Source organism: Antechinus flavipes, chromosome 4 (genome assembly GCF_016432865.1).
Source record: "Antechinus flavipes isolate AdamAnt ecotype Samford, QLD, Australia chromosome 4, AdamAnt_v2, whole genome shotgun sequence".
NCBI classification, from domain to species: Eukaryota; Metazoa; Chordata; class Mammalia; order Dasyuromorphia; family Dasyuridae; genus Antechinus; species Antechinus flavipes.
The window spans coordinates 120,488,512-120,515,607 of NC_067401.1; the positions used below are offsets into that span (position 1 = coordinate 120,488,512).

General features: G+C 38.2%; 1 protein-coding gene across 9 annotated transcripts in view; it reads right to left on the reverse strand.

The window, feature by feature from the left end:
* MSI2 (musashi RNA binding protein 2) overlaps positions 1-27,096 on the reverse strand; it is a 516,507-nt gene that overhangs the window by 326,619 nt on the left and 162,792 nt on the right. For all 9 annotated transcript variants that reach the window (XM_051994218.1, XM_051994217.1, XM_051994222.1 and 6 more), the window contains exon 6: positions 19,501-19,593. In XM_051994218.1, the coding sequence (XP_051850178.1) occupies positions 19,501-19,593 (93 nt within the window). The remainder of the gene's footprint in view (positions 1-19,500; positions 19,594-27,096) is intronic.

The window sequence follows — 27,096 nt, forward strand, 5'->3', positions numbered from 1 at the left end:
GAGGATGAAAGTTCCCCCATAGGTATTTTTTAAAGTGCTCTGCACTCAGGAGCACTCTCGTTAAGTCTATAAAACTGCCTTAAAAGAAAATGTTAAAGCATTTGTCTCATCTACTTTCAACTGATTTCTTACAGCAGACAAGGATGAGTTCCACAAACATTCACCCTCCTAGCAGTGCTGTCTGTCTGGTGCTCTCCCTGAGCTCAGAAGTACCGGGGGACTCCACCATTAGCAAGGCTGTTTTGAATAGAAAGGTGGCATTTATCACAGTGATAACATTATCTCCTCATGAAAGTAGATTATTTGTCCTTTTCCTCCCTTGAGGAACTCCATTCTATAAGATCCCATTTCCTTCTCTGCACAGTGTTTCTCTTACTACATGTCTTTGCCTAGAAAAGAAAATTCCTTGCCATATTTATCTTATTATGATGGATGTGGGAAACCAAATATTTCTCCCCCCAAAAAAACTTTTCATTAAATCAAACAATCTACTAATAAGGCTCTCCGGGTAAGATGGATTTGTTAAAGGATTAGGTGCCATCTTAATTAGATGACATTTAATAATGCTTTTCAGTTTGCAAAGCGACTCACCGACACTATCTCAATGAAACCTTGAAACCACAGTACTAGATGATCACTAAAGGCTACATTCATTTCAGTTTTATAGATGAGGAAACTGAGGTCATTTCAAGGGGATGCCTGGAATCAAATCCAGAAAGATTGTCACTGATCAGCCCATAAAAAAGGTGGTCATGTTTTTAAATGAAAAACACCTCTATTTTTCTCCAAATACCAGTACAACACACACAATAAAGCTGGCCTTAAAATAATTACCTATGCATCCAATTATAAAAGCCCTAGAAACCTCAACAACCAATCTCTGATTTATAACTAATCCCCTTCCATAAATTACATCTTCTGCTACAGGACCACCTAAAAACTGGCTTCCTGTAAACAAATCACTCTGTTGCTTTTTTTAAAATTTTAATTAAATCCTTATTTTTCTTTTTCAAATGGAAGAGTTTGCTTCTCACTACACTAGGGCAGGATTTATTATCGTTAAGCTGTTGGAAAAAGTCTCAGGGTTCCTAAGAAACTCAAAACAAAGCCCATTTCCAAAAGCTCATTGTCAACAGAAGTCTAGCCACTTGAAGTATAGTCTAGTAGAAAGAGTACAAGATTTGGAATGGAAAAATATGAATTTGATTCTAGAAGTACTTGTTTAAGAGTGGTGGGAACAGGAGTAAGTCACTTAATCTTGCCAGCCTCAGTTTCCTCACCTCTCAAACGGGGATTGTAATAAACCTAGCTCACAAGGCTAAGATGAAAAAAAGAACTTGGGAGTCTCTTAAGTGCTCTGAGAGGGTAAGTTATCATTACTACCTGTGTAAGTTGGAGTAAGTCATTTAACCTCCTCTGTAAAATGAGAGGGTTGGACTAGGGGATGTCTGAGGCTCCTTATAGCTCTAAATCCTAAGATAACTATCAAGCACTCTTCTGGTGTGTGATTACATTTCATTTTGACTCTCACCCGCCCCAAGTTCCTTCTTATTTTTCTGTCCAGCCAGGATTTCGTCACCGACATCTGTTGAGTATGGCCCAGTGGTTCCCTAGCAACCTAGCCCAGCTCTTTCTCTTACAAGGCATTCTACTCCTGCCCATCATCTCCCATTCTGCCCCCAACCCCAATTATCAGGCCATGTGAATCTCTCCCTCCCAGTGGAGAACACCTTCCCCAGTAAAACAGGTAGAAATGCAAAGCAAAGCAAAGGAAGAAAGCATTACCTATCCTTGAAAGGCTTACATGCTAACGGGAGATTCAAGATGAGAGCATAAGTACTTAAATACAAAGTATGTGCAGTTTTTTGTTTGTCTGCTTTTTGTCTATCCCTGGGATGAATTGATGAAAGGAATTCTCAGAAGGAAAAAATTGGGATCTTTAACAGAGATTTATACTCTGCAAGAGTATTTATAATTGCAATTTATAGTCTCAGAGTTCCCTGGGGCACTGAGAAATTAAGGATTTTATTTTTTTACTCTCTCCTGGTCATGCTGCTGTTTTTAAGTAGTTTTCAGTACAGTCTGACTCTTCATGACCCCATTAGGGTTTTCTTGGCAAAGATACTGAAGTGGTTTGCCATTTTCTTCTCCAGCTCATTTTAGAGATGTGGAAAACTGAAGTAGACAGGGTTAAATGACTTGTCTAGGATCACAAAAGTTGGAATTATCTGAGTAGAAGTTTGAACTCAGCTCTTCCTGATCTAGGCACAGCACTCTATCCACTGAATCACATAAGTGCCCTCTCAGGGTCCGACAACTAGCAAATAAATATCAAAGGTTTAATTTAAATCCAAAACTTCCAAATTATTCACTAAGCCAAAATGTCCCATTTATGAATGAATTTTGAAGGAGAAGAAGACTGTAACAGGTAGCTGAGATGTATTGTGAGATCTGGGGAAAGGAGAGAGCTGGAAATTCATCGTCTGGAAGTTTCCCATTTGTTTTCCCAAAGTTTTGCTCCCTTATTAATTCTGGCTCTTTTTACTCCCTCTCCTAGCATCTCCAGACAATCTCTCCCTCCCCCCTTTAATCTATGTTTCTATTTTATTCTTAAGGGCCTATGATTATTCTAATTCAGCATTCAGATGACTTCATTTCCGCTCAAGTGCACCCAGGTCAACTTCAATAGAAAAAAGGAGGAGGAGGAGAAGAAAAATAATCAGCTAAAAGCTATTAAGTATAAGCCAAAGCGGTCCTGATTGGTTCTAAAGGGGAGTACTAGCTGTCTTCAAAAGCACCAATACAGCCCAACCACTCACTGTCCAGTAATGGCACATTCAGATTTTTCTGGGGCTCTCACTGTTCCAACTTAGACTGTTCCCGCTTAGAATATGAATAGAGAGCCTAGATCTGCCTTTCTGCTGTTACTAATTCACAAATATTCAATCTGGGTGTACAGGGCTTTTTTCCCCCTTTAAAGGATAGGAGCTTGTCACATCCCAGCGGGCTTTGGGGGTAGCACTGGGTTGGGAGAGACTACATAAAAACAAGGAGTAATATGGGAGGGGGGGTGATAGAGAATGCAATCCTATTGACCCTGAAAAACAATAAAATTTCCATATCAATGTCCAATGCAGGAAACAATGGAATTCAAAATGGGTGCCAAGTCTAAATGAACTGGGCTCTCTGTCCAATGAGACAAGCCCTTCTCCTTGCACCCCCTGGCACTAGCCTGAACCACAATTTAATGTCCACTTTCAAATCTCCCAGAAATGAAGCCCAAGAGAAAGACTCCCTTTCTCATGCTAACAACTCCATTGTAAGTGATGTCTTTGGAGGCCACAGCCAGGGCCTCTGGGAAAGCCAGCCCACAGGAGCTGGAGTGCTTCAAGCTCCAGGGGTCTTTAACTCATTGCTGACCAGACAGCAGAGCACCAAATAGGGCAGTCCTTCCCACAGTCTCTGAACCCTAGAAAAACTGGACAAACCAAACCACAAGGCGTTTTTAAGCCGGTTCGTTCTAGGAGAGGGATGATCTGGGACACACTAAGAGCGCGCCTATTTCTGTTTTACTGAAAGGAAAGCTTTGAATAAAGAGCCTGCTTCCAATTAATCAGAAATTCATCATTTCTTAGATGGATGGGCCCTCCTTCTACTAGCTCACAGTCTTATCAGAGGTTACAGAGGAAACCTGAGCTCCCTGAGGGCAGGAATTCTTTCTTTCTTTCTTTCTTTCTTTCTTTCTTTCTTTCTTTCTTTTTTTCTTTCTTTCTTTCTTTCTTTTTCTTTCTTTCTTTCTCTCTCTCTCTCTCTCTTTCTCTCTCTCTCTTTCTCTCTCTCTCTTTCTTTCTCTCTCTCTCTCTCTCTCTCTCTCTCTTCTCTCTCTCTCTCTCTCTCTCTCTCTCTCTCTCTCTTTCTTTTGTATAGAAAGTACCTAGCTAAGAGGGCTAAAAAGTAAGTAGTCAGTTAGTGGCCAGGTGGATAGGATACCAGGCTAGAGTCAGGAAGATCCTGAATTTAAATCCAGCCTCAGATACTTCCTAGCTATGTGACCCTGGCCTAGTCACTTAACCCTGCTTGCCTCAATTTCTTCATTTGTCAAATGAACTGGAGAAGGAAATAGCAAACCATTCCAGTAACTTTGCCAAGAAAACCCCAAATGAGGTTATGAAGGGTCAGACATGACTGAACTACCGCAACACAATAGTATTAGTTGAGTTGGATTGCTTTGAAAAATGAGACTCAGAGTTAAGGATCTTCACAAAGCTAATGAGTGGTAGGATAATTTCACTTTTTGTTTTCTTTGCATAGTAGAAGAGCAAAAGTGGGACATTTAAGTAACAGCAGGTGAGTACACCTTTGCACCAAAAAGAAAAAAAAAATTATTACAAATCTACTAACAACCTCATGGAACAGAAATAAACTAGGGGGAGACTGGAGTGGAGCTTAATGTAAATTCATACTCTTCAAATACTTCCAGTATTTACTAGCTGGGTGACTCCAGGGCAAATCAATTCTAAGACTCAGTTTCCTCCTCTCTAAAATGGGAACAGTATATACCTTTAGCTCCCTAGCTTACAGGGAGATCATGAGGCTCAAATGCAATAATGTAAGCTCTCTAAAACTTGCTGGAGTTTCTTCTGTAGAATGAAGGGGTTAGCTCAATGATCTCTAAAGGCCCTGTTAGCTCTAAATCAATGATCATAAGAATAAATGTTCTGCAAACCTTAAAGCTTTACCATATATCAGTGTCAGCAGTCACAGAAGCCATTAACTTACTTTAAAAAAAACATTTATTTATTCATTTACTCATAGTAATTGTTGCTGTTAATGGTAATATTTACAGCAACAATAATCCATCTTAAATCAATCCCCAATGGAAAATTCACAGAGGACAACATAAGTATGAGGTTTAAAAAAAAAAAAAAGGCTATTTTCCAAGCCTCAAAGACTATATTACTAGGGCAGAGGAAGAAATCCTTTGTTTGCTCCTAAATGCTGCCTGCCACCCCCACTCCCCCAAAGCTAGCACTCCTTATAGATCCTCGGAAGGTCTAACCCAAGAAGGATCCAGAATTCTTCTAATCCTAACAGGGCACAAATATTGGTCATACAGATCTCTGTTCAAGGCCAGAAGGTCCAAATAAAATCACTACCTCTTGATGATTCACTTCCGAGGGAGGAGTTGACACAAACCAGATAAAGAAGTAACAATATGGACAGTATCAGCTGTCTTCTGGGCTAATGGGGGTGGGGGGTGGGTGAGGGAGGGAGGAATGGCAGGAGAAATGATATGTACAGAAAAAAACCTTCTGGGATGACAGGGAAGGTGAAAAAAAAGTACTGTCATCCCTCCTCCTCTCCCCCATCATTTCCACCAAATCTCCCAAGATATTTCAAGGAAAAGAGAGAACTCAACATCAAGGGTCTATAGTTTAAAAAGAAAACTTACAATAACCTCCGCCATACAAAAAATAAATAAATAAAAAAGGTTTTTTTGTTGTTGTTTTGGGAAGGAGAGGGGTTGCAGGAGGAGTTGAGATGTTGACAATTTTCACTCAGGTTTCTGAAACTCAGTTCAATCCACCTGTATAAATCTTTTCCGATGAAGGATGCCTTCTGGAGCTTTGATGCCCACAAAGAACAGACAGGACTTTTGTTTTTCAGGTCTCATCTGAAAGAATCACAGAGAGCCAACTGCACAGGGCTCAGTTTATCTAGCCCAAGCATTTGGAAAAGATAAAGCTCTACCTCAGGAACACAGGCTGCTTTTAAGAATACTTAATTTATTTATTTTTTCCAAAGTCCTTGTCTTTCAGATTTCAAAGGAAGTTTTAGTGCTTTCATTTTTGGTATTACTTTTCTCACACACTGAGTATCAAAATGAGAAGGAGGCATGGGTTCCAGCAGGCAGGCTGGCTGCTAGGTACCTTCCCTTCTTCCTCTCCTTTTCCTACGAGGGAAGGGTTGATAGACTCATTACAACGGGTTTGTTTTTTTTTAATTACATAAGAGGAAAAATCACATCCTTGTTTTCAATAAGAAATGTTCAGCCCCAGCACCCATGGGCTAAGATAAACTTTTACTTATTCATTTTAATAGGTTACTTATAACCCCACGTAGCCCAGTGCTGGGGCTGGAGCAAGAAAAACTCATGTTTCTGAGTTCAAATATGGCCTGAGACACTTACTGTGTGACCCTGAGCAAATTACCTGTTTTCCTCAGTTTCCTCATCAGTAAAAGAAGTTGGAGAAGAAAATGGCAAACCATTCCAGTATATTTGCCAAGAAAACCCCAAAATAGAGTCACACAGAGTCAGACACAATTAAAGTGACTTAACATTAGCAACATAATTCTAACATAACAGTCAGTGGCTCTGAGACTAAATTGTGTGCTCTTTCTGACATGTCCTTTCAGGAAAGTGAAGAGAAAAAGGAGTTGGGGATAGTATTCGTTACCTGGAGACTCACCTTTAAGTCACTGAAAACCACAGGGGCTGCAGGTAGAGAAAAGGGTTAAGGCCCCATGTCAAACAACAAATCCTGGCATGAAACCAGAAGGGACATGGGAACCAGGGCAGCTGAGTTACAAAAGCTTGATTGTAGCAGCCTATTGGATTGGAAATGACTTGTAGGCCTAATGAAACTGAACTCTGGCAGGAAAACAGAATGAAAGGAATGAGACAATCAGATCAAGGCAGGAACAAAGGGAGCCGAGTAGTTTCAGCTTAGCAGAATAAGCTCGCTTTGTTGTTGGGGAAAGCCAAAGCCGATTAGGATAAACCAATGACTAAGCAGAAGTCTTCCAAACTAATTACACAGTTCACCATGTGAAGTATAATTGGAAGCCTCAAAATAAGGACTGCTTTACTTTCACAGGAGTTAGAGAAAGTGAGCGTTACCTAGGCAGGAGCTCAGCCTATCTTTGCCCCCGATACTTTAAAGGTATAGAACAGCTATATATCCTGGGAGAAGGAGACAATCCATTAAGTCCAAGGGCCTTCTATTTGATGTCCAGAATCCTATAAGTGAGAATTTAAGATGCTGGTGCTTGAAGGAGGGGGTCCGGAGGAAAGGATGGAGAAAAACCAAGGGACTGACATAGAAAAAAGGTTTCTTGATCCGGATATGATTTAATAAGGGCAACTAGGCGGCACAGTGCATAGAATGCCAGGCCTGGAATCAGGAAGACCCAGTTTCATGAGTTCAAATCTAGCCTCAGATGCTTACTAGCTGTGTGACCTTGAGCAAGTCACTTCACCCTGCCTACCTCAGTTTCCTCCTCTGTAAAATGAGTTAGAGAAGAACCATTTTCTCTGCCAAGAGAACCCTAAATGGGATCATGAAGAGTTTGGAACAGCTAAATAAGCATTTATTTTAATAATAATAATCCAGGAACATACTTATTTTATGCAGTTATATAGGAAAAGCTGATAGACTTATGTACATGTTTTTTTCCAAATGAGCTAGGAGACTGGGAGCATAGTAGTTGGACCTTATTACTTATAAGAAATAAGTTAGATCTTATTACTTATAAGGAATGCCCAGATAAGGAAACTGGCTATTGATGCAATATTGATACTTTGTCTGCATCTTATACTCTTAACATAGACTAAAGCACAAAGAGATAAAGATAAGTCACTTTATAGCCCATGTATGTCAGAAGCAGGACTTAAACTCTGACCTGAGTTCAAGCTAGACTGGCTTGGAGGCCAGCTGTCCATCCATTATGGCACAATTCTCCTCTCATGAATGAAATAATAAGATCCAGACTTGAATAACTAGATATACAGTGGACAGAGGACCAGGAAGACGTGAATTCAAATCCAGTCTCTGACAATAGATGCACGTTATTTAGTGCCCTTTGCCTTGTTTATAAAAAATGGGCTAAAAGAGCAGCTAAGATAGAGCACCAGCCCTGAAGTCAGGACCTGGGTTCAAATCTTATCTCAGATACTTAATACTTCCTGGCTGTGTGACCCTGGGCAAGCCACTTAACCCCAAGTGCCCCAGCAAAAAAAAAGGGGGGGAAGGGCCCTAGAGAAGAAAATGGCAAGCCACTCCAGTATTTTTCATAAGAAAACTCCAAATGAGTCAGAGTCCGACACAACTAAAAGAGGCTGAATAACAACAAACAAAAAAAAGTCCAAATTTAGGATTCTGTATAAGAGTATTGGAGTACAGAACCTGTGAATAAGGAAATTCCCTCTCCTAAGGCATATCAGCAAGGGCTCAGAAATTTATAGTTATCTGATTAAGTGACTTATACAGGATTAAACAGTCATGCATCGAAGCCTGGACTATATAAAGTGCTATACAAATGTCATTTATTATTATTATTACTATGTATGTCTCCATATGCCAATATATTATATTGACAATAAATCATCCTTACAATGGTTCTGTGTTGATGGACATTTGTGTAGCTGCCTCATTCTAGCCCATCATCCCTTCTGGAGACACTATATTTGTAAATTAAATGAAATTAACATTCTTTAACCTTTTGTTAATGATTTAAGATAATATTGATGTATATAAGTCTCTTTGCCCCAATCCTCCTGAAAGGATTTTAATTGCTTCCAGTGAATCTCTCTCTTCTCTCCCTTCCCCATCCTGGCTTATCTGCTGTAGCTTAATTTAGGCAGAATTAAAGAAGAAAACAACTAAACTTGTTAAAAATGATAATAATTAAAATATACAAATAATTCTCAGTCAGTAATGTCTAGCCTACCTAAAGTTATTAAAATGACAGTGAAGAGGTTTGAATCTCTCCCCTAGTCTGAGTTCAAATCCAGCTTCAGATAATATTTATTAAATGTGTGACCCTGTGTAAGGCATTTAAATACTGCATGCCTCAGTTTTCTCTTCTGTAAAAAGGAGATAATAATTGCACCTGCCTCCCAGTTGTTGTTATGATCAAATCAGATAATATCTAAAAATCACTTAGCAAACTCTAAAAGTATAAAGCCCTATATAAATGCTAGCTATTATTATTTATGCAGCAAAACACACTGTGGGCAAGGGGCTAGTTGCAAGGCTGTTCTACCAGTCTCTGCAAACAAAAGCTCATCTATAATCCAAGGGTATTAAGCCACAGTCAGACTTCATTACGTTTATATCCTACCAATTCTGAATGTGCAATCATTCAGATTCTGCATTTGTAATTTTCCCTGAGAGAGTAGTTGGAAATAATCTCTGAACTTCAAGCTATTACTCATGAGAAAGGTAAGGTTAGGCCAAAGTTTTCTTGCTTGTGTGTGTGTGTGTGTGTGTGTGTGTGTGTGTGTGTGTGTGTGTGTGTTTGTTTGTTTTAAGCAGAGCAAGGCTTAAAAAGTTAAGGATTTCATCTGTGAGTCACTGATTTTGTTTACAACCCTTTAAGGTCCACTAACCCTTATGCTTCATCCTGATGTGGAGATGATTTGAATGCTCAGAGATGAGAAGATGCTACCTAAGCAATGGGCCATGTATCTGTCATTTGAAGGCTGGTGCATCTAAGCTTAAGAAGTTTGCCACCCAGCTCTCTTTGTAGTGCCCAGAAAGTGGAAATTGAGTGGCTGCCCATCAATTGGAGAATGGCTGAATAAATTGTGTATATGAATAATATGGAATATTATTGTTCTGTAAGAAATAACCAGCGGGATAATTTCAGAAAGGCCTGGAGAGACTTACATGAACTGATACTGAGTGAAATGAGCAGGGCCAGGAGATCATTATATACTTCAACAACAATACTATATGATGATCAATTCTGATGGACCTGGCCATCTTCAACAATGAGATGAACCAAATCAGTTCTAATAGAGCAGTAATGAATTGAACCTGCTACATCCAGCGAAAGAACTCTGGGAGATGACTATGAACCAATACATAGAATTCCCAATCCCTCTATTTTTGTCTGCCTGAATTTTTGATTTCCTTAACAGGCTAATTGTACAATATTTCAGAGTCTGATTCTTTTTGTACAGCAAAATAATGGTTTGGACATGAATACTAATATTGTATTTAATTTATACTTTTAACATATTTAACATGTATTGGTCATCCTGCCATGTAGGGGAAGGGGTGGGGGGAAAGAGGGGAAAAATTGGAACAAAAGGTTTGCCAATTGTCAATGCTGTAAAATACCCATGCATATAACTTATAAATAAAAAGCTATTAAAATTTTTTAAAAATAAAGAAATTTGCCACAAATTAAATTTCAATTCAATTCAGATCACAATGAATAGCAAGTTAGTCAAGTAGTATTTTTCTACAAACTTCCCCACTATAAAAAAAAAAAACTTTATAGAAAGGAAATTATTTTTCATATAAAGAGTGATTAATGTTGAATCCATACAGTTAGGAGACTCAGTGGATCAAGCACTGGAACTGGAGTCAGGAAGACCTGATCAAACCTGGTCTCAGACGTTAGCTGTGTAAATCTGGGTAAATCATTTAATCTCTGGTTGCCTTAATCCACTGGAGAAGGAAATGGCAAACCATTCCAGTAACTTTGCCAAGAAAACTCCATAGTGTATCTGGTCCATGGGGTCCCAAAGAATCAGATTGAAAAAGTAAACAACAACAACAACAATAATCTTGAATCCAAAAAACAAATATCATACAAAATAAAATTTCAGAAAAGATACCAGAAAACTGAAACACTCAGAAAGTATTATATTTTTATATTCAGCTTCTCCATTGCCAGGTCTAGGAATTACAAGTAAAACTCCTTGTTGGTTTTTCAAGGTTTGACTGGAGAATGGGGCATCCCTACTTGTACCCATCAAAGCAGTGACAACCCAAGTCCCAATCTTCCCCTCCCCATACTCTGCAAGAGGCTGGTGGTAGATGCTGATTCTGTTGAGCCATTTGAAAGCAGAGGAAAGCTGAGTGAAGGAGAGGAGATATGATATTGGGCAGCACAGAACACAGAGCAGGACTAACTAGAGGCTTCATGTCAGAGGGAAAGGGGACTACAAACAGCTGGGGCCAGCTCTCTCCCAGCAGAGTGCATTATGAGCAAAGGGGTTGCCTGGGTTCTTTCATCTTCCCAGCAGTGGAAGGGCGAGAAGGAAAACCAGGAATGAGCACCAAGGAATGTGCAGATAGAAGACCCAAAAAAGATAACCTGATTAAACAGCTATTCCATAAGCAGATAAACCAACTGTCATGCTGATTAGCACAGAAGGGAAATGAGTAAAAAGGCAAAAAAGAAACAAAAGAATAATGAACAATAATTATACAGGGAGTGGTGCAGTGGATGGAGACCAAAATTCAAATCCAGCCTCAGATGGAAACGAGCCATGTAACCTTGGACAATGGATAGAGTGACCTGCCTGAAGTCAACTTAATTCAAATTTGGCCCCCAATATTTATTAGCTGTATGAAGTCACTTAATCCTGTTTGCCTCAGTTTCCTCATCTTTAAAATGAGCTGGAGAAGGAAATGGCACAACATTCCAGCATCTTTGCCAAGAAAAACCCACCGAAAGCTGAAACAATTTAACCTCAGTTGGCTTCTGCAATGTTATACTGAACTATACTATAAATACTACTATAAAATGGGGATAATGCTAATACCTGTCTCCTAACATTGCTGGGAGGATCAAATGAGATCATATTTGTAAAGTGGAAAAAATATTTACAAATATTATTTTTAAAGAGAAACAAAATTTTGCCGAATTAGAGAGAACAGGAACTCTCGTTTATCTTTGTATCACCAGCACTTAGCACAGTGCTTGGCACAATCTTTTTATTCATTGATTTCAGTTGTGTTCAGTCTTCTAAGACCCTACTTTGGGGGTTTTACTTAACAAAGACACTGACATGACTTGCCATTTCCTTCTTCAGCCCATTTTACAGATGAGGAAACTGAGGCAAAGAGTTAGGGCACTTAACCACTTAACTGCCTGAAGCCAATTTAAACTTATAAGGCTGAGTCTTCCTGCACTCTATCCAATGTGCCACCTAGCTGCCTATTTGGCACACAACAGGTGCCTAATAAATTTTTACTGACTCCTCAAGGTAATAGAAAGACAGCAAGAAACTCCAGAATGGTTCAAAAGAGAAGCAAAACTTAGGATATAATAGCAGGAAGGAAATTGTCAGAAACCAAAAGCTATCAATGCAAAATTTTAAAAGACAAATGAAAAGGTAGAAAAATAACAACAACAAAAAAATGGAGAATTTTTCCAAAGAAACATGGACTCTGAAAGAGAAAATAACAGCTCTAGAACACAAAAACACAAAAATAGAAGAAGAATTAGCATAAGGGAAGGAAAAAGCAACTACTACAAAATGTATGAATTTAATATGTTAGTGAAAGTAGCTGACCTTGAAAACCAAATGTGATGATTTAACTTAAGGAACTTTTCTATCAGAAATAATGACATTAAAAATATTAATATAAATGGCAGAAAATAATACAATAAACTGTCTGAACTTTAGAATACAGCCAAGAGAATAAAAGCAAAAATTATTGCCAGAGAAATTCATTAGAATTAAAATTCATTATTTCACAAATTAACAAATTTTGGAAGCAGCTAAGAAAAATCTTCACTTATAAAGAAAGACAAATTAGGATAGCCAAGGACAAATTAGGATGTTGTCATGAAAAACTAGAGAAGAGAAGGGAATAGTACACTCTAAAAAGTCAAGGATTCTAAGTTGAAACCTAAAATAACATATCCTCCAAAGTTGAATCTATTTACAAATTTAAAAAAAAAAAAAAGATGGACCTTCAATAAAAGAAAAACACTAAGAATTTTCCTTGGAAGAGGAGATTTTTTTCCTAGGGGGAAGTAAAAAACTCATAAATGCTTTAAGAAAAAAGAAAATAAGTATAAGTATCATGAAATGTTTAAAACAAGAAAAATGAATCAATTCAGTCTGATAATTGTTTATGAAGTACTTACTTGTGGGCAAGGCATGTCTTAAGTAAAAATAAAGTACCTCCCAATGAGTTTATATTATATTGAGGATAAAAGGGAGGAAACACTAAATAACTATAAGGAAGAGAGTGAGAGGTAGGGAAGAGGCAGACAAAGAGAGACAGAAAGAAAGGAAATACAGAGATGGAAAGACAAAAACAGAAAGAAAGAGGAGAAAAGGAGAGGGAGAGGAGAGGAGAAAAGAGAAGAGGAGAGAAGAGGAGAAGAGAGGAAGATAAAGAGGAAAAGGAAGAGGAAGAGGAGAGGAAGAAGAGAGGAAGTGGAGAGGAGAGGAGAGGAAAAGGAAAAGGAAGAGGAAGAGGAGAGCAGAGGGAAGAAAGAAAAAGTCTGAGTAAGAATTAATAATTAAGTAAAAGAAGAGGAAAAACTAATAGAAAAAGTATCCCTTTGACGAAAGAAAAATGAGATTTCTAAATTAAATGGTTTTTAGGGGGAGGTGGGGAAGACTAATGAAAACTTTATTAAGGTGTGAAGGAATTGCAATCTTTATCAATGAAGGGAACATAAAACACAGATAAAATCTTTTTTTAAATAATGAAATATCAGATATGCTGTTATTTTTGTTTTTTTCACTAATGTCATTTTGCTTATCGGTACCATTTATATCTTCATTCATGATATGTACTGTATTTTAAAGTAATAAAATAATTTTTAAGATTTTGAGCAAGATTTTTCTCCCACTAAGACTATCTGTCCCCACAATGAACATCCAAATTCCCAATCTGTTATTCTAAAGCAGAATTATAGACTCAGAAAATATCTGACCCAGAAGGGGCCTTTAAAATGATCTCATCCAACCTCCTCATTTTAGAAGGAAGAAAATTATACTTCAGAGGAGATGAAATGAAGTGTCCAAAGTCTCACACCCAGGTAGTGCCAACATCAGAAGGAATTCAGAAATCTGGTCATCATTTGTGGCCCATTGTTACCCAGTGACAAGATTAGAACCATAACTCAAGTCTCATTGCTCAAATTATAATTCCTTTTTGATAGTAGCCCAATTTGATGACCTCATTTGAAATACAAATAATTGTATTTCCCTCCCAGGGTTTTTAACCAGAAAATCTTATGTCATGGGGACCTGGAGGAAAAAAAACCAGACACTCATTTCCAATAGCCAATCTCCTGATTTAAGTGATTTCAAGTTTCTTTGGCGTGTCATTCTCTTGTCCATTACACTGAGAACAGGGACACTTATAAAGACTAGCATGCAGAGCTCAACAGCAGCACATTGGACTGCTATATAAAACAAAAACTAATGGAGTATCCACTTATCATAGGGATGTGTGGGAAGGAGAGGTCTCTGAGTGTGCTGAAATACAGAATGTAAAATAAGCAAATAGTTAAGTCCCCTGTTTTGTGGTATGATAAGTACAGTGTTGCCAGGAAATCCAAGGTTGAAATCCTGAGCTTTAGACATTTGCTATGTGACCAAGAGCAAATCACTTCACCACTGTGTCTTCCTCATCTATGAAATGGGAGTGATGATACTTGTTTCTACCTCACAGCATTGTTGTAAGGCTTTCATGGGATAATGTAGGTTAAAAAACTTTGCAAACCTTAATCATCATTGTCATGAGCACTCCTTCTGGACCATATTAACTGGCACATGTTCATAGAATTTCAGTTAAAGGGCTATTCAATTCTTATTTACAAGTGCTTCAAATCCCCCAACACGATTATGTGCTTCTTGAGGCCTGCGTAATTTTTTCCCTAGCATTTTAACATCTCTTTTTTTAATGAATGGATAGGATTTTTCAAAGACATAAGAACTTGGACAAATTCAATGACCTAACACGATTCCAGAAGACCCAGGTTGAAGCATGCAATACATCTCCTAATAAAAAGTTGATGAACTCAAGGTGAAGACTAAGACATACATATTCAAACACAGCTAATGTGGGAATTTGTTTTGCTTGATATGGATACTTGATACAAAGGTTTGATTTTTTTTCCAGTTGGAGTGAGATGAGAGGGGAAAAAAGGTAAAAGTTTGTTTCCAGAAGAAAAAAAAACCTGAAAAATAAAAAGTGAATGGATATATATTTGCCTAAAGGGACTAAGTCCTATACTATGATACATTAGGATTCTGGTGCAATCTATATATAATCCTAAAAGTTGAGCAGACACAATTCACAAGGACAAAAGATGAGCCCAAATAAAATAACCGGATTTTCTGGGGACAAGCCAAGGGGAGATATAAGCAAATGTATTAAAAACTATTATTATCATTGAAAATATGAGCTAAGAAAGCATTATGGTTTTGATATATCCAAAAGCCTCCTTAGTCTTTTAATAAAAGGCTTGATAAGTTTACACATCCTGCCGGATTCTGTAAATGTTATTGAAAAATTAAATGAGTGGTTTTATACACAGTAAGTACCAACGGGGGAGGATGTGTGTATGTGGGAGAACTACAGTTAACCCATTCCCTGACAAAAGTGGAGCTATTCTAAGAGCCCATTTATATGTATATTTTCCAATGTTGTGGAAAGAAAATTAAATGGGAAGAATTCAGAAACACTTGAGAAGACTTGTACAAACTGACGCAAAGCCAAATAAGGAGAATCTGAAAAATATACAGAGCAACCACAATCTTCTAAAGGAAAATTATACTGAAAGACAGAAGGACTCAGATCGATGCTAAGGTCAATCATACCACCAGAGAAGTGAAGTTTGGGAAAAGAGACATTGCCAGAAATAGTTCTTTTTTTACAAAGGAAATTATTGGGGAAATTATTTTGGCAAATAAAAAAATATAAATGTAAGGCTTTTCTTAAAAAAAAAAAATAGACTTGGGTCCAAATCCTGAATCTGCCACTTGCTGGCTCTATGACCATGGCTAAAGCAATTCAATCAAACTTTTCTGAATCTCAATTTTTGCATCTGTAAAACAGGTATGATACTTATAATATCTAACAGGGTTGTTGAAGCACATAAAGTGCTTTGTAAACTGTAAAGCATTTTTATTAAAATTAGAAGAATTCATATAAATAGAATTTATTAAAATTGGAAGTTTTTTTAAGTTAATAAAAATACAAAAGTAGAGAGACTAAGGATATTTAACATTACATATATCCCCATCCAGGTGGTGTGCTAGTCTTGCTAACTTGATTTTTTCCCCCTTTCTTTTTTATTCTCTGATACAAAATCCATACAAAATGGATTTTGATAAGGGAAAAAGGAAAGACACAATCAGAAATATAGCTGCTATAAAAACAAAAATGCCAATAAAATATGTTCTAGAACTAATTTTTTAAAAGTCCACAGTTTTAAATGTGTTTGTTTTAAGTTTTATTTTGTTTTAAAGAGAAGAAGAAATTTAGACTAAGGGGTATAGAAGAAAGAACAGGCAAGAACCTGTTTGAGGTAATGTAATAAGAGTTTCCTAAGCAAAGTCAATTTCCTTTTTTTATATCTTTCAATATGTTTATAAAATTCCATGACAGGTTAAGACTTGAAAGAAAGAAAAAAAAGGATTTTCAACTCATGAATAAGAGTATCTCTACTACCCTTATTCCACAGGAGGCTCATCATCAAATCAACATATACTCTACAATGGAAACCAGAGGGTTCAACTCCTTCCAGACTCTTTCTTTTGCATGTTGGTACGCAATGTTAGATGATGCTTGCTTGGTATTTTAAACCAGCTTTACAGAGAAATACTCAACCAATACGTTGGTATTCCACATGGCATTCTCAGCATTAATCATCACTCACCCAAGGGAATCAGCAAGTGGCTATTTGTAAAGTTGTTTCAGAATCAACCTTGAGGGACAGCTGTGTCAATGTGCCGAATTACAAAGGACAGGATAAAGAGTTTTGATTTTCTGTTACTTGGCTTCGATCCCCATGTGAGTCGATTAACTTCACATGGAGAAAAACTCCACCTCAAGGCCAAAGACTATAGCCTTACTCCTATCCAGTGATCTCACAGATGCATGCTCTTGGTTAAGTTGGAAATTGGGTAAGAAAGTCATCTGAAAGGTTTAATGTTACCCTCTACCTATTCCAAGTACATAACCTAATAACTATCAGACGTAAGATGAGAGATTTAGGGCTGGAAAGACTTTAGAAAGTAGTGGAGTTCAATCTTTCATTTTATAGATGAAGGAATTGAGGCACAGAATATTTAAGGGACTTGAACCAGTCACAGAGCTAGTAAGTGCTTGTAGCAGAATTTGAACACAATTCTTTTTGCTTTCATATTCAGTTCATTATCAACTAATACAGGGATTCTTAACTTGGAATCTATAGATACTTCACTATCACCAAGGTGTCTGTGGACGGATTTCATGAATAAGGATAGGGAGAAATCATATTTTTATTTTTACTAAATTGTAAGTGAAATTTTGTATTACTTTTGATTATTTAAATACATCATTCTGAGGAAAGATCCCTAAATTTTAGCAGGCCACCAAAGGAGCCCAAGGCACAAAATAAAAGTTAATAATTCCTGTATTATTACGTGCTGCCTCTCCATCACTTGATAAACTATGGACTTTCTGATAAGAATAGAAGACGACTTCCCATTCCTAGACAATGACAAACATTTTCTATACCATTACAAAGTGTCAAACCTTTAGAGCCTAGAAGGAAAGAGTCAAGAATATCACAGAATCTGCTTCAGAGCTAGGACACACACAATAAAATATAAAGCAAAGATGGAAGAGATGTGCAAAGATGAGAAGAGACTTAGTCACTTGGTGGTAATACTCTGACAGCTCAGGCATCCCGAGTATGACTCAGGCTGCCCATCTCAGCAGAGAATCAGGAAGACCCAAATTCAAACCCCATCTAAGACAGATACTGGCTATGACACTGGAAAAAAAATTACTTCTCCACCCAGTGCCTCAGTTTCCTCACCTATAAAATGAGGATAGTAAGATCACCTATTTCACAGTAGTGTTGTAAAAGTCAATTGAGATACTCTATGTAAAGAGCTTTGCAGTCCCCAAAGTACTATATAAACGTGAGCTGTTATTATTCCAGGACTGCAATGGGGACACCTACATAACAGCTGCCCCACTTGAAATCAATTCAACAAACATTTTAATTAAGCACATAGTGTGCACCGCATAAGGCTCTATGCTGGGTGCTTGAACACACACACACACACACACAAGAAAGGCATCTCTCCAAGGAAAATGCCAAACTCGATGGGACCAGATTCCCCATGAAAAAAGGGGGTTCCTCGAGGCAGAAGTAAATATGCAACAAAAAGATCATACTTTTTCCTGACTGATTTAAGGCTCTAAATGTTGCTCCAGCCTGTTCTAGGCAACGGAAGCCTTAGGGATACTTTTACTGCCATCTCACAGATATTCAGCCTGAGAATTCTTAACAGCTATAGGTTGGTTGCATTCACAGGCTCTCCCTTGGGTGTCTTAGCAGAGAAGGGCTCAGCTGTACAGAACCCAAGAAAATCTTCTCTATTCAGATTTGTTTCTCTCTGGGTGTCTCTTTATCTCTGTCTCTATATGTCTCTGTTTCTCTTCTTTCCTGTTTTATTCCTTTTTCTAGCTCTCTGTCCCTCTTGTCTCTGTTTCCCCTCCCCTTTCTCTCCCTCCCTCCCTTCTTTCCTCCTCTGGATTTATTATAATTTTGACAATTTTTTTCTCCCTCCTACTTATAGAAGAACAAATGTATGATTTCAGTATGTTTGGGTCTTTTCACTTGGGTATATTGTAGACAAATGAGGGTATAGACAGAAAAAATATTCAATGTTAGTTATTAGACTTAAAGGAGTAGAATAAATTTCACACTAAAACTAAATTTGCTGCCTCTGTTTTTACATTTTTGCACATTTTTCTGGTACTCTTGATATTATATCAGTCTCTCCCCCATCTACTTCCTCCCCAGATTCAACATTCCTAATGACAGAGAAAACAATTCCGCAAAATCATCCAATCCACAAACCACATCTGACAATGTTCACAACATTCTGTCCTATTAGTTCTCCACTTCAATCATGAGGGAAGGATAAGTTTCTTCATCTCCTTTCTTGGCTGTTCATTGGTTTTTCCATTACTCAGTATTCAACTTTCTTTTATCCAATTTTATCCAATTTATCCAATCACTTTCATTCACAATTGTTGTAGTCACTTTACATCTTGTTCTCTTGACATTGTATCAGTTCATATAATTCTTCATATTTTTTTCTGAAATTCAGTCAATTTTCCAGAAAGCAACAGCATCAACCCCAGGTGACTAATAACTAGTTTCTATCAAAACCACTATTACTTCAGACTCATAATCCAGACTTTCCAAATCCTGGCATTAATTTTCCATCCTATCCTTAATCTGCTAGCCCTTCTCCCCTATCAAAATGTCAACAAGAGCGTACTGAAAAGTCAGGCTGTCTACTCATGGAGGCAAATACAAGACAGTACATTCACTACCAGTCTAACTCTGCCCGCTCAACTTCTACGGATTTTGTTTGAATTTAGACACGCACGTGAAGTCAGTCTAGGACTTTCTGGGCATAGCAAGAGAACTCTAGTTACCTCCCAAACACAAAGTGGATAACCTTCTGGCTCCATCATCCAACACACAGGTAGTACTTACCTTGCCAAACTGCTCAAAATATTGCTTTACATCTTCTACAACTGTATTCGCAGATAATCCGCCCACAAAGATTTTCTTTGTCCTTGTAACCATCTGCAAGACAGAGAGAAAGAGAGAGAGGCCAGATTACTAGAAGTTGTGTACTATTTTTATAAACCACCTGCCTAATCCAATTGTTTGGAGTCTTTCTCCAGGAAGCCAATTCAGAACCTACTCAAAATTCAAATGGATTCTGAAGTTAGTAAGTGGTTATTTCCAACTTGGAGACTTGCTATAGTCCAAGGACTAAGGCTCCAATTGTAAATCCTAGCTTCCACTATGATTTACCAACTTAAACAGAAAACACAATTGCTTGAAACTAGTTTGCTCCTAAGGGACCTAAATCAACAGGATAACTGAAAGTATAGGATGGGGAGGAGGGGCCGGGAGAATACCCATCAAACAAGTAATGACAAAACACACTCAAACAGATCATTCCTTCAGGTAAGAAGTGATGACATATCACTTTATATCCTAGTACAGATTTATGGCTGAATGGTTTCAGAATTGTCTTTCTAACCAGTGAGCCTGGAAACAGGGACTCAATGGTTGAACAGGAGTCTTCTGGATATGGGCTAAGAAGCCCTGGGTCAGAAACCCAGCTCTGCTACTGAGTTATGTGACTTTTGAACAAATTTTTTCACCTATCTTGGGTCTTGGTTTCCACATCTATAATGAGAGAGGATGTGACTATTAAGGTGAAAGCTCCAAATCTTTGAATGATCCTTGGAAGGAGGTGCTACAGTGATAGTAAGGGCTGGAGGGCTGGAAGGAGGCCAAATAAGGGAAGCTTTGTGTGAAAACTCAGCCCAACAATCTGAGCCCCTAGGCAACTGATGATGATTTGAAAGAAAATAAGTTATTTTCACTCCATTATATACAACAGAAAGATTGAAATTTTTAATGCAATGAAGAAGGCAAGGACTTCTAATAAAATTTGTGGGCAACTGAGATGTGTACAATAAATATACAATTTAGTATATGTGCATATAAAGATTTATCTATGTACTTTATAGGTAAAATAAAGTTTGAATATTATAGTTATCCTTTCCACATCATGACTTTTCCCATTGTGGTTTTGGGTAAGAAATTAAATTGGATTTTTGGAGGGGAGTTTTGCAGAAGCCACAAACAACACAGAAAAAGTTTAGAAATTCAGAAATGCATAGAATACATGTATATTGTTATACAATATGAACATATTTTATCTTTTAATACCATAATAATTCAGACTTCTTCTCTGGTATGAAGAAAGGGCCAAAAAAATTTACATAGATTTTATAGATAGTGCAGAAATCTGCACTTCTAATCCACAAGATGACTTGGGTAAAAAATAAGTGGTTGGGAGTCATCATAAAGTAATATAGCCAGAAAAACTTAACAAGTGAAGACAGGACATTTGGGATTTAGTGGTGCTAATTCACTGTGAAACTTGAGACAAATCACTTTATTATCTAGGTTTGAGGTACCTAATAAGAGGAGGAGGAGAAGGAGAAGGAGGAGCAGCAGGAGGAGCAGGAGGAAGAAGGAGAGGAGAAGAAGTAAGAGGGGAAAAAGAGGAGGAGCAGGAAGAAGGAGAGGAGGAGGAGGAGTAAATAATAATGAAGCTGAAAACAATAAAGAGTAAGCTAACATTTATAGAGCACTTTAAGGTTTACCAAGTCCTTTACAAATATTAACTCATGTCATCCTCCTAACAACCCTGGAGATTAGTATTATTACTATCCCCATTTTACAGATAAAGAAATGGAGGCAGACAAAGACGAAATGATTTGTCCATGATCACAGAAGCTTGTAAGTAACTGAGGCTGTATTTGAACTCAGGTCTTCCTGACTCTCTATGTAACACACTATCGATTGTTCTACCTAAGTTTATCTCTTTTTAAAGTGAAGAGGTTATACTAGTTGACTCCAAGGTCTATTCTATCTCTGACACTTTGTGGGTTACACATAATTCACAGTCAGGAGTTGAAGTAAAGAATTCTTGTCTTCTTTCTTTTTTTAGAACCCAGGGTTGTACCTCTACCCAAAAATCTCCCTTATGTTCCAGCTTCTCCCAGGGTCTCTTTCCATTTTTCCTGAAGCCAATTCTCCTTTGTAGTCATTCAAATTTCCCTTTTGATCCTTTCCTGAGTTTACCTGATCAAAGCTGGGGGAAGAGAAGCATATATAGAAATTTCACAAGTTCTTTCTAGTTCCTTTCACATTGCACCACTTTCCCCAACCATCAACTTCCACTGGCCCCAACAAGTTGACCTGATATATTTTTCAAGCTCTCCCTATATCAGAAAAACCCAAACTAAACATGAGCTTCAAAAGAGGCCTATTAAATAGATTGTGGATGAATCACAGAGGACCACATCAAAAGATCATATTTAGAGCAGAAAGGGTCACTAGAGGTCATATCATCCACATCCTCATTTGACATATGAAGAAAACTGTGGTAGAGAAAGAGGACTTGCCTAAAGCCACACAGGTACTAAATATGGGCGTCAGATCTAAATCCCCATCCACTGAGACTACACATCCAAAGCTTTCCCCCAAATCCAAAGCTGCAAGATGAGTACAATCTCCCTTTTAACTTTGCTTACATTATAATTTTTGAAATGCTTTGTTTGCACTTTTAACTGACTTTCACATTGGCAGGGGCTTCTGACACCTTAGCTTTAAAATCCTGCCTCCCCCCCAAACTATAATTGGTCTGCAACCAAACACTTAAATGATCTGTAAATAAGCAGCATGTTCCCATTCCCATTTCAAAGAGATCCTGGGGGAATCCTCTTGTCATATGAATAATGATTCCCTAATTTCTGTTTTGTAAATGGGATTCCTATCCTCTTGTAGTTTTTTAGAGAGTGTTTTCAGGCAGCCCATACCTGTATTCCCACAGGGCCCAGAGAATGAAAAGACTAAATTTTTCTTCATTCCAGATTGTTAAAGCAAACCATGTGTTTCAGACCCCAGTAATAGAAAAGACCAAAGGCCTTATTAAATGAAAACTTTCTTTTTACATCCTCTACCACTCAACAGCTGTGGCACAAACATGAAACTGGACAGAACATTGGAAAACAGGATCCATCAGTTAGCTATTAGAGCCACAGACTGCTCAAAAGCCCTTTAAAAAATGAGTGCCATACAAATGTGTGCATGCACACACGTGCACACATTTGCATGTGCACATACACATGCACACACATATAAAGGCCAAAGGGTTCGTACAAAGGCATTGAAAGTTTCTAAAAACATCCTTCCCCAAGAAGCCACTTGGACACAGTGACTGAAGCCCCACTCTTTGGGAAACAGTAAAAGGAAATCGTTTTAATCAAAACCTTCCAGACATGAAAAGGCCAGTGGGGAGATGTGAGACACATGGTTAGCTGCTCACCAGTGTCGCCCCTGCAGGAGTCAGGAGCACAGCCGTGGAGGAACTACAGAGCTCGGGGGTTGACCTCTCATTGTTTTTCCTACTAAGAGAACAGTGGTGGGAATGGAAATGATTTACTCTGGGAATCTAGAGTCTATTACAGCTGAATGGGTTGTGGATAGTTAAATGATTTGCATATGGGGAACCAGGAAGGAGTAAAGGCTAGTTGTGCCTTTCTCATCTGTAGCCCACTTTCATTCATTTCCACCACTCTTGAGATATGGGGGAAGAAAGGAGGGAGGGAAGAAGGAAGGAAAGAAGGGAGTGAATAAAGGAGGGAGAGAAGGAGGGAGTGAATAAAGGAGGTAGTGAAGGAGGGAAGGAGGGAGGGAGGAAAGAAGGGGGTGAATAAAGGAGGGAGGGAAGGAGGAAGGGAAGGAAGGAGGAAAGGAAGGAAGGAAGGAAAGAAGGAAGGAAGGAAAGAAGGAAGGAAGGAAGGAAGGAAGGAAGGAAGGAAGGAAAAAAGGAAGGAAAAAAGGAAGGAAAAAAGGAAGGAAGGAAGGAAGGAAGGAAGGAAGGAAGGAAGGAAGGAAGGAAGGAAGGAAGGAAGGAAGGAAGGAAGAGGGAGGGAGGGAAAAAACATCTTTCCTTCTGATGTATCAGATTCTAGGGCTATTGCTTGAGTTTTCTGTTTTTCTGAAAAGTAGTCAAATAAAGGGAAAAATACTTTCAGAGATAAACTTGGGGGTTTCCATGTCTGCTATTTCCTATGGAGACTGAGGATCATGAGAGAAAATGAATAGACACTGCTAACTAAGTGTGAGGCAACATGACAAAATGGGAAGATCATTAATTTGGGGTCAGAAGTTAAGCATTTGAATCCCAGCTCTGCTGTTTACCAATAGTGTGATCTTTTCAAGTTTCTTACATTCCTGCCTCTTGTTTTCCTCATCTATAAAATGAGGGGTGAGGAAGAGGAATGGACTACAAGGCTTCAGGTCATTTGTAGCTCTAAATCTATGACTCATGATAAAAAAAAAATCAATGGCCTCTCCCCCCAAATGACTATTACCACTATCAAGCATAAATGCCAACACTGGAGGATACACTTTGGGGCATGAAATTGGCTTTAGAGAGTAATGGCTGTCTACATGATGGGGCACACAGAGGGAAGCCAGCCCTTACCATCAACAATTTCCTGAAAAGACCTTTCCATTTCTTGGCTATATACACTCCCCCCTGCAAAAGAACACAAGCCATTTGTTGGCTTGGCAATACTTCCCAGCCTCACACTTACAATAGCATCTTTTCTCCGTTCAACTCTGCCAGCTTTTACTGCTCAAGAACCAAGCCAAGCTAATAGACTCTCACACCTTTGTGAATTGCTTGAAATTGTGTTACCTCAAGTAGGGTTTCCCAACCTAAACTACATAGCCGAATGGCAGAATAGACAAAGCTCCACCCTTGTCACTGGTAGTTTAGGAGTAGGGAGAGGTGTAGGGGAGAGAGAAGAAAGAAAGGGAAAAACTGAGAGAGGTTAGAACTAGGAACCTGTCCAGAAGTTGAAGAGCAGAAAGCAAGAAGAAGGAAGGAGAGAAGAAGACAGAGAGAGAGAGGAGAAGGAAGAAAGAGACAGAGAGGCAAAGGAGAGAGAAGGAAGGAGACAGAGTCAGAGAGAGAGAGAGAGAGAGAGAGAGAGAGAGAGAGAGAGAGAGAGAGAGAGAGAGAGAGAGAGAGAGAGAGCATTTAAAAAAAATAAAGATCACTGGTAGTAAAAGTTTTGTGAACCAGTAAATTTGTCAAAGACCATCGTTAGGAAATACTGATAGAAAGAACCTAGTGTTATAGAATATCAGCTGTAAGAAGACTTCAAGACAAACCTTTTGCCTAAAGTCCATGGAAAGTGGATAGCGAGGAATAATAAGAGTAAGTGATTTTTTTCATGAGGGATAATAAGAGAAGAGGGAAGAACCAAAAACTTTGCAAGAGTAATCAATTCAAACATGCAACATAACTTAAGTCATCAAAATATTAACACTGGAAGGGACCTTTGAGCTAACTCTCAGCTAACTTTTTCCTTTTTATGGATGAGGAAACAGGAGCACTGACTGGGGAAATTGACTTATCCACAGTCACTCAGTGAATAAGTGCCAGCTGGGACCTGAACTAAGATCTCAAGTCAAAGTTCACTGTCTCTTTCACTATTCTTGGCTGCTTCTCTAACAAGCTTGTATACAGACATCTAGAACGATTTCTTGCTAAGTTTTCATTAGAGACAAACCCAGTCCCTAAGGATGAACAAAATGGTAGGTGGTCTGGCCAAGGAAATTCCTAAGCTTAAAGGACTGAAGATAAAAAGGCTTCAAATTAGTCAATTAAATGATCACGAAAACCCACCTAACTAGTTTCTACTCCAGCCCTCCCCTTCTTCTAGAGCTTTTTCCCGTCTCCATTGCTCCAATTTGCCCAGCCTACAAAAGGTGCCAAAGTATTTTATTTGCATCACAAATTGTAGGAATTACATTAACTTCAGAAGAAAACTCATTACAAACATTAAGGCTCAATGTTTCTTCAAGGCTTTTCCCTTGCTTCTCCCCCAAAACATATTAACCAATACACTAGAACCTAATCTATGGCTTGACAACGCATCCTTCTTGGGCTTGGGTGCCTTTAGAATTGGCTTATAATTGGGGGAAAATCCTCGGTCTACATGGGAATGAAAAATATTTTATACTCAATTATGCTGCATGGTCAGATTATAACATTACCTCTGACTAAAACAACAATAACTCACCTAATGGGGAAAATGATCTTGTAATGAAATTACAAGATCTCTTCAGCAAGGCAGTAAGACCTGAGCTGTATATTTCAGCACCAACTGTGTCTGTATCACATTTCTTTATTTTAAAAATCTCTTCTGCTCATCAACTTCAAGCAAATGTTTTCAATCCCCCTGTCTTTCTGCCTGTCTTTCTGTCATTTTTGTGACTTTTCTTTCTTCTATCTCTCTTTTCACTCTCTTCTCTTTCCTTTCCAAAAAGAGCTGTTTACCACTACACTAGTCTGACCTGTGATCTGTGCTGGGGAATGATAGCTTCAGCCTGGCACCAACTCTGAGAGAGGGGTGGGAAAGATGAGAGGCAGTCTGTGTCACCAGCTGGTCAACAGGAAAATATGAGAAGTTCAGAACTTTGCCATAAAATCCAAAAGATAGAGTATGGCTACTGACCATCACACAATTTATTGATGCTCTAGTTTGGTATGAAATCAATAGGCAGTTTCATCACCTCTAACTACAGAAGATTATGGCCTTCTTCCTTCCTACTCATCATCTCAACAAACTTCATTAAGTCAATTTAGCATTCATTAAACACTAATGCCCAAAACTCCAACATAAGTGTTAGCTAGTCTTATGGATTTTCCACATAGAATGAGCTCCCAACATAGCTCTTGCAATGGTTGCAATAATACAAATGGAATTAGAAAATAATATCTGACAGCAAAGCAATATTTGCTAGTCCTTTTTCTGCATTTAAAGGGTCTTAATTCCAATAGAATTGGGGTGAAAATGCCACCTGTATTCAGAGAATGAACTATGGAGACTGAATGCAAATTGAAGATTTGTATTTTTGTTTGTTTGCTTGCTTGCTTTTTCTTTCCCATGGCTTTTCCCCCTGTTGGTCTTATTTTTCTTACACCACATGTCAAATATTGAAATATGTTTAAAAGGATTGCACATATTTAACCCCTATCAGATTGCTTGAGTTTTGGGGAAGGAGGAAGTAAGGCGAGAAGGAGAAAAAATTGGAACACAAAGTCTTACAAAAATGAATGTTGAAAACTATCTTCATGTGTATTTGGAAAAATAAAATGCAATTGAGGGGGGGGAAGCTTTTTAAACTATTAATAAAAAAAGTTCTTAAAATGTATGGCAAAGGACAAGGACTCTAATAACATATAGGTAAAGACAACAAAACAAAACAAAACAAACATGATGCACACAAAATTTGAATGCTCAGTAATTGAAATGACCAAGTCTGTCTTGGAAGAAGAAACAAGAAAATCAAGTATCATCATCATTTTACAGGAGAGAAAATAGGCTCAAATAGGTGAAATATCATTGCCCATTATGACACAAACAGTAAGTATTGGGGATGGGAATTCATTTCCATGTTTCCTGGTTCCAATGCTTT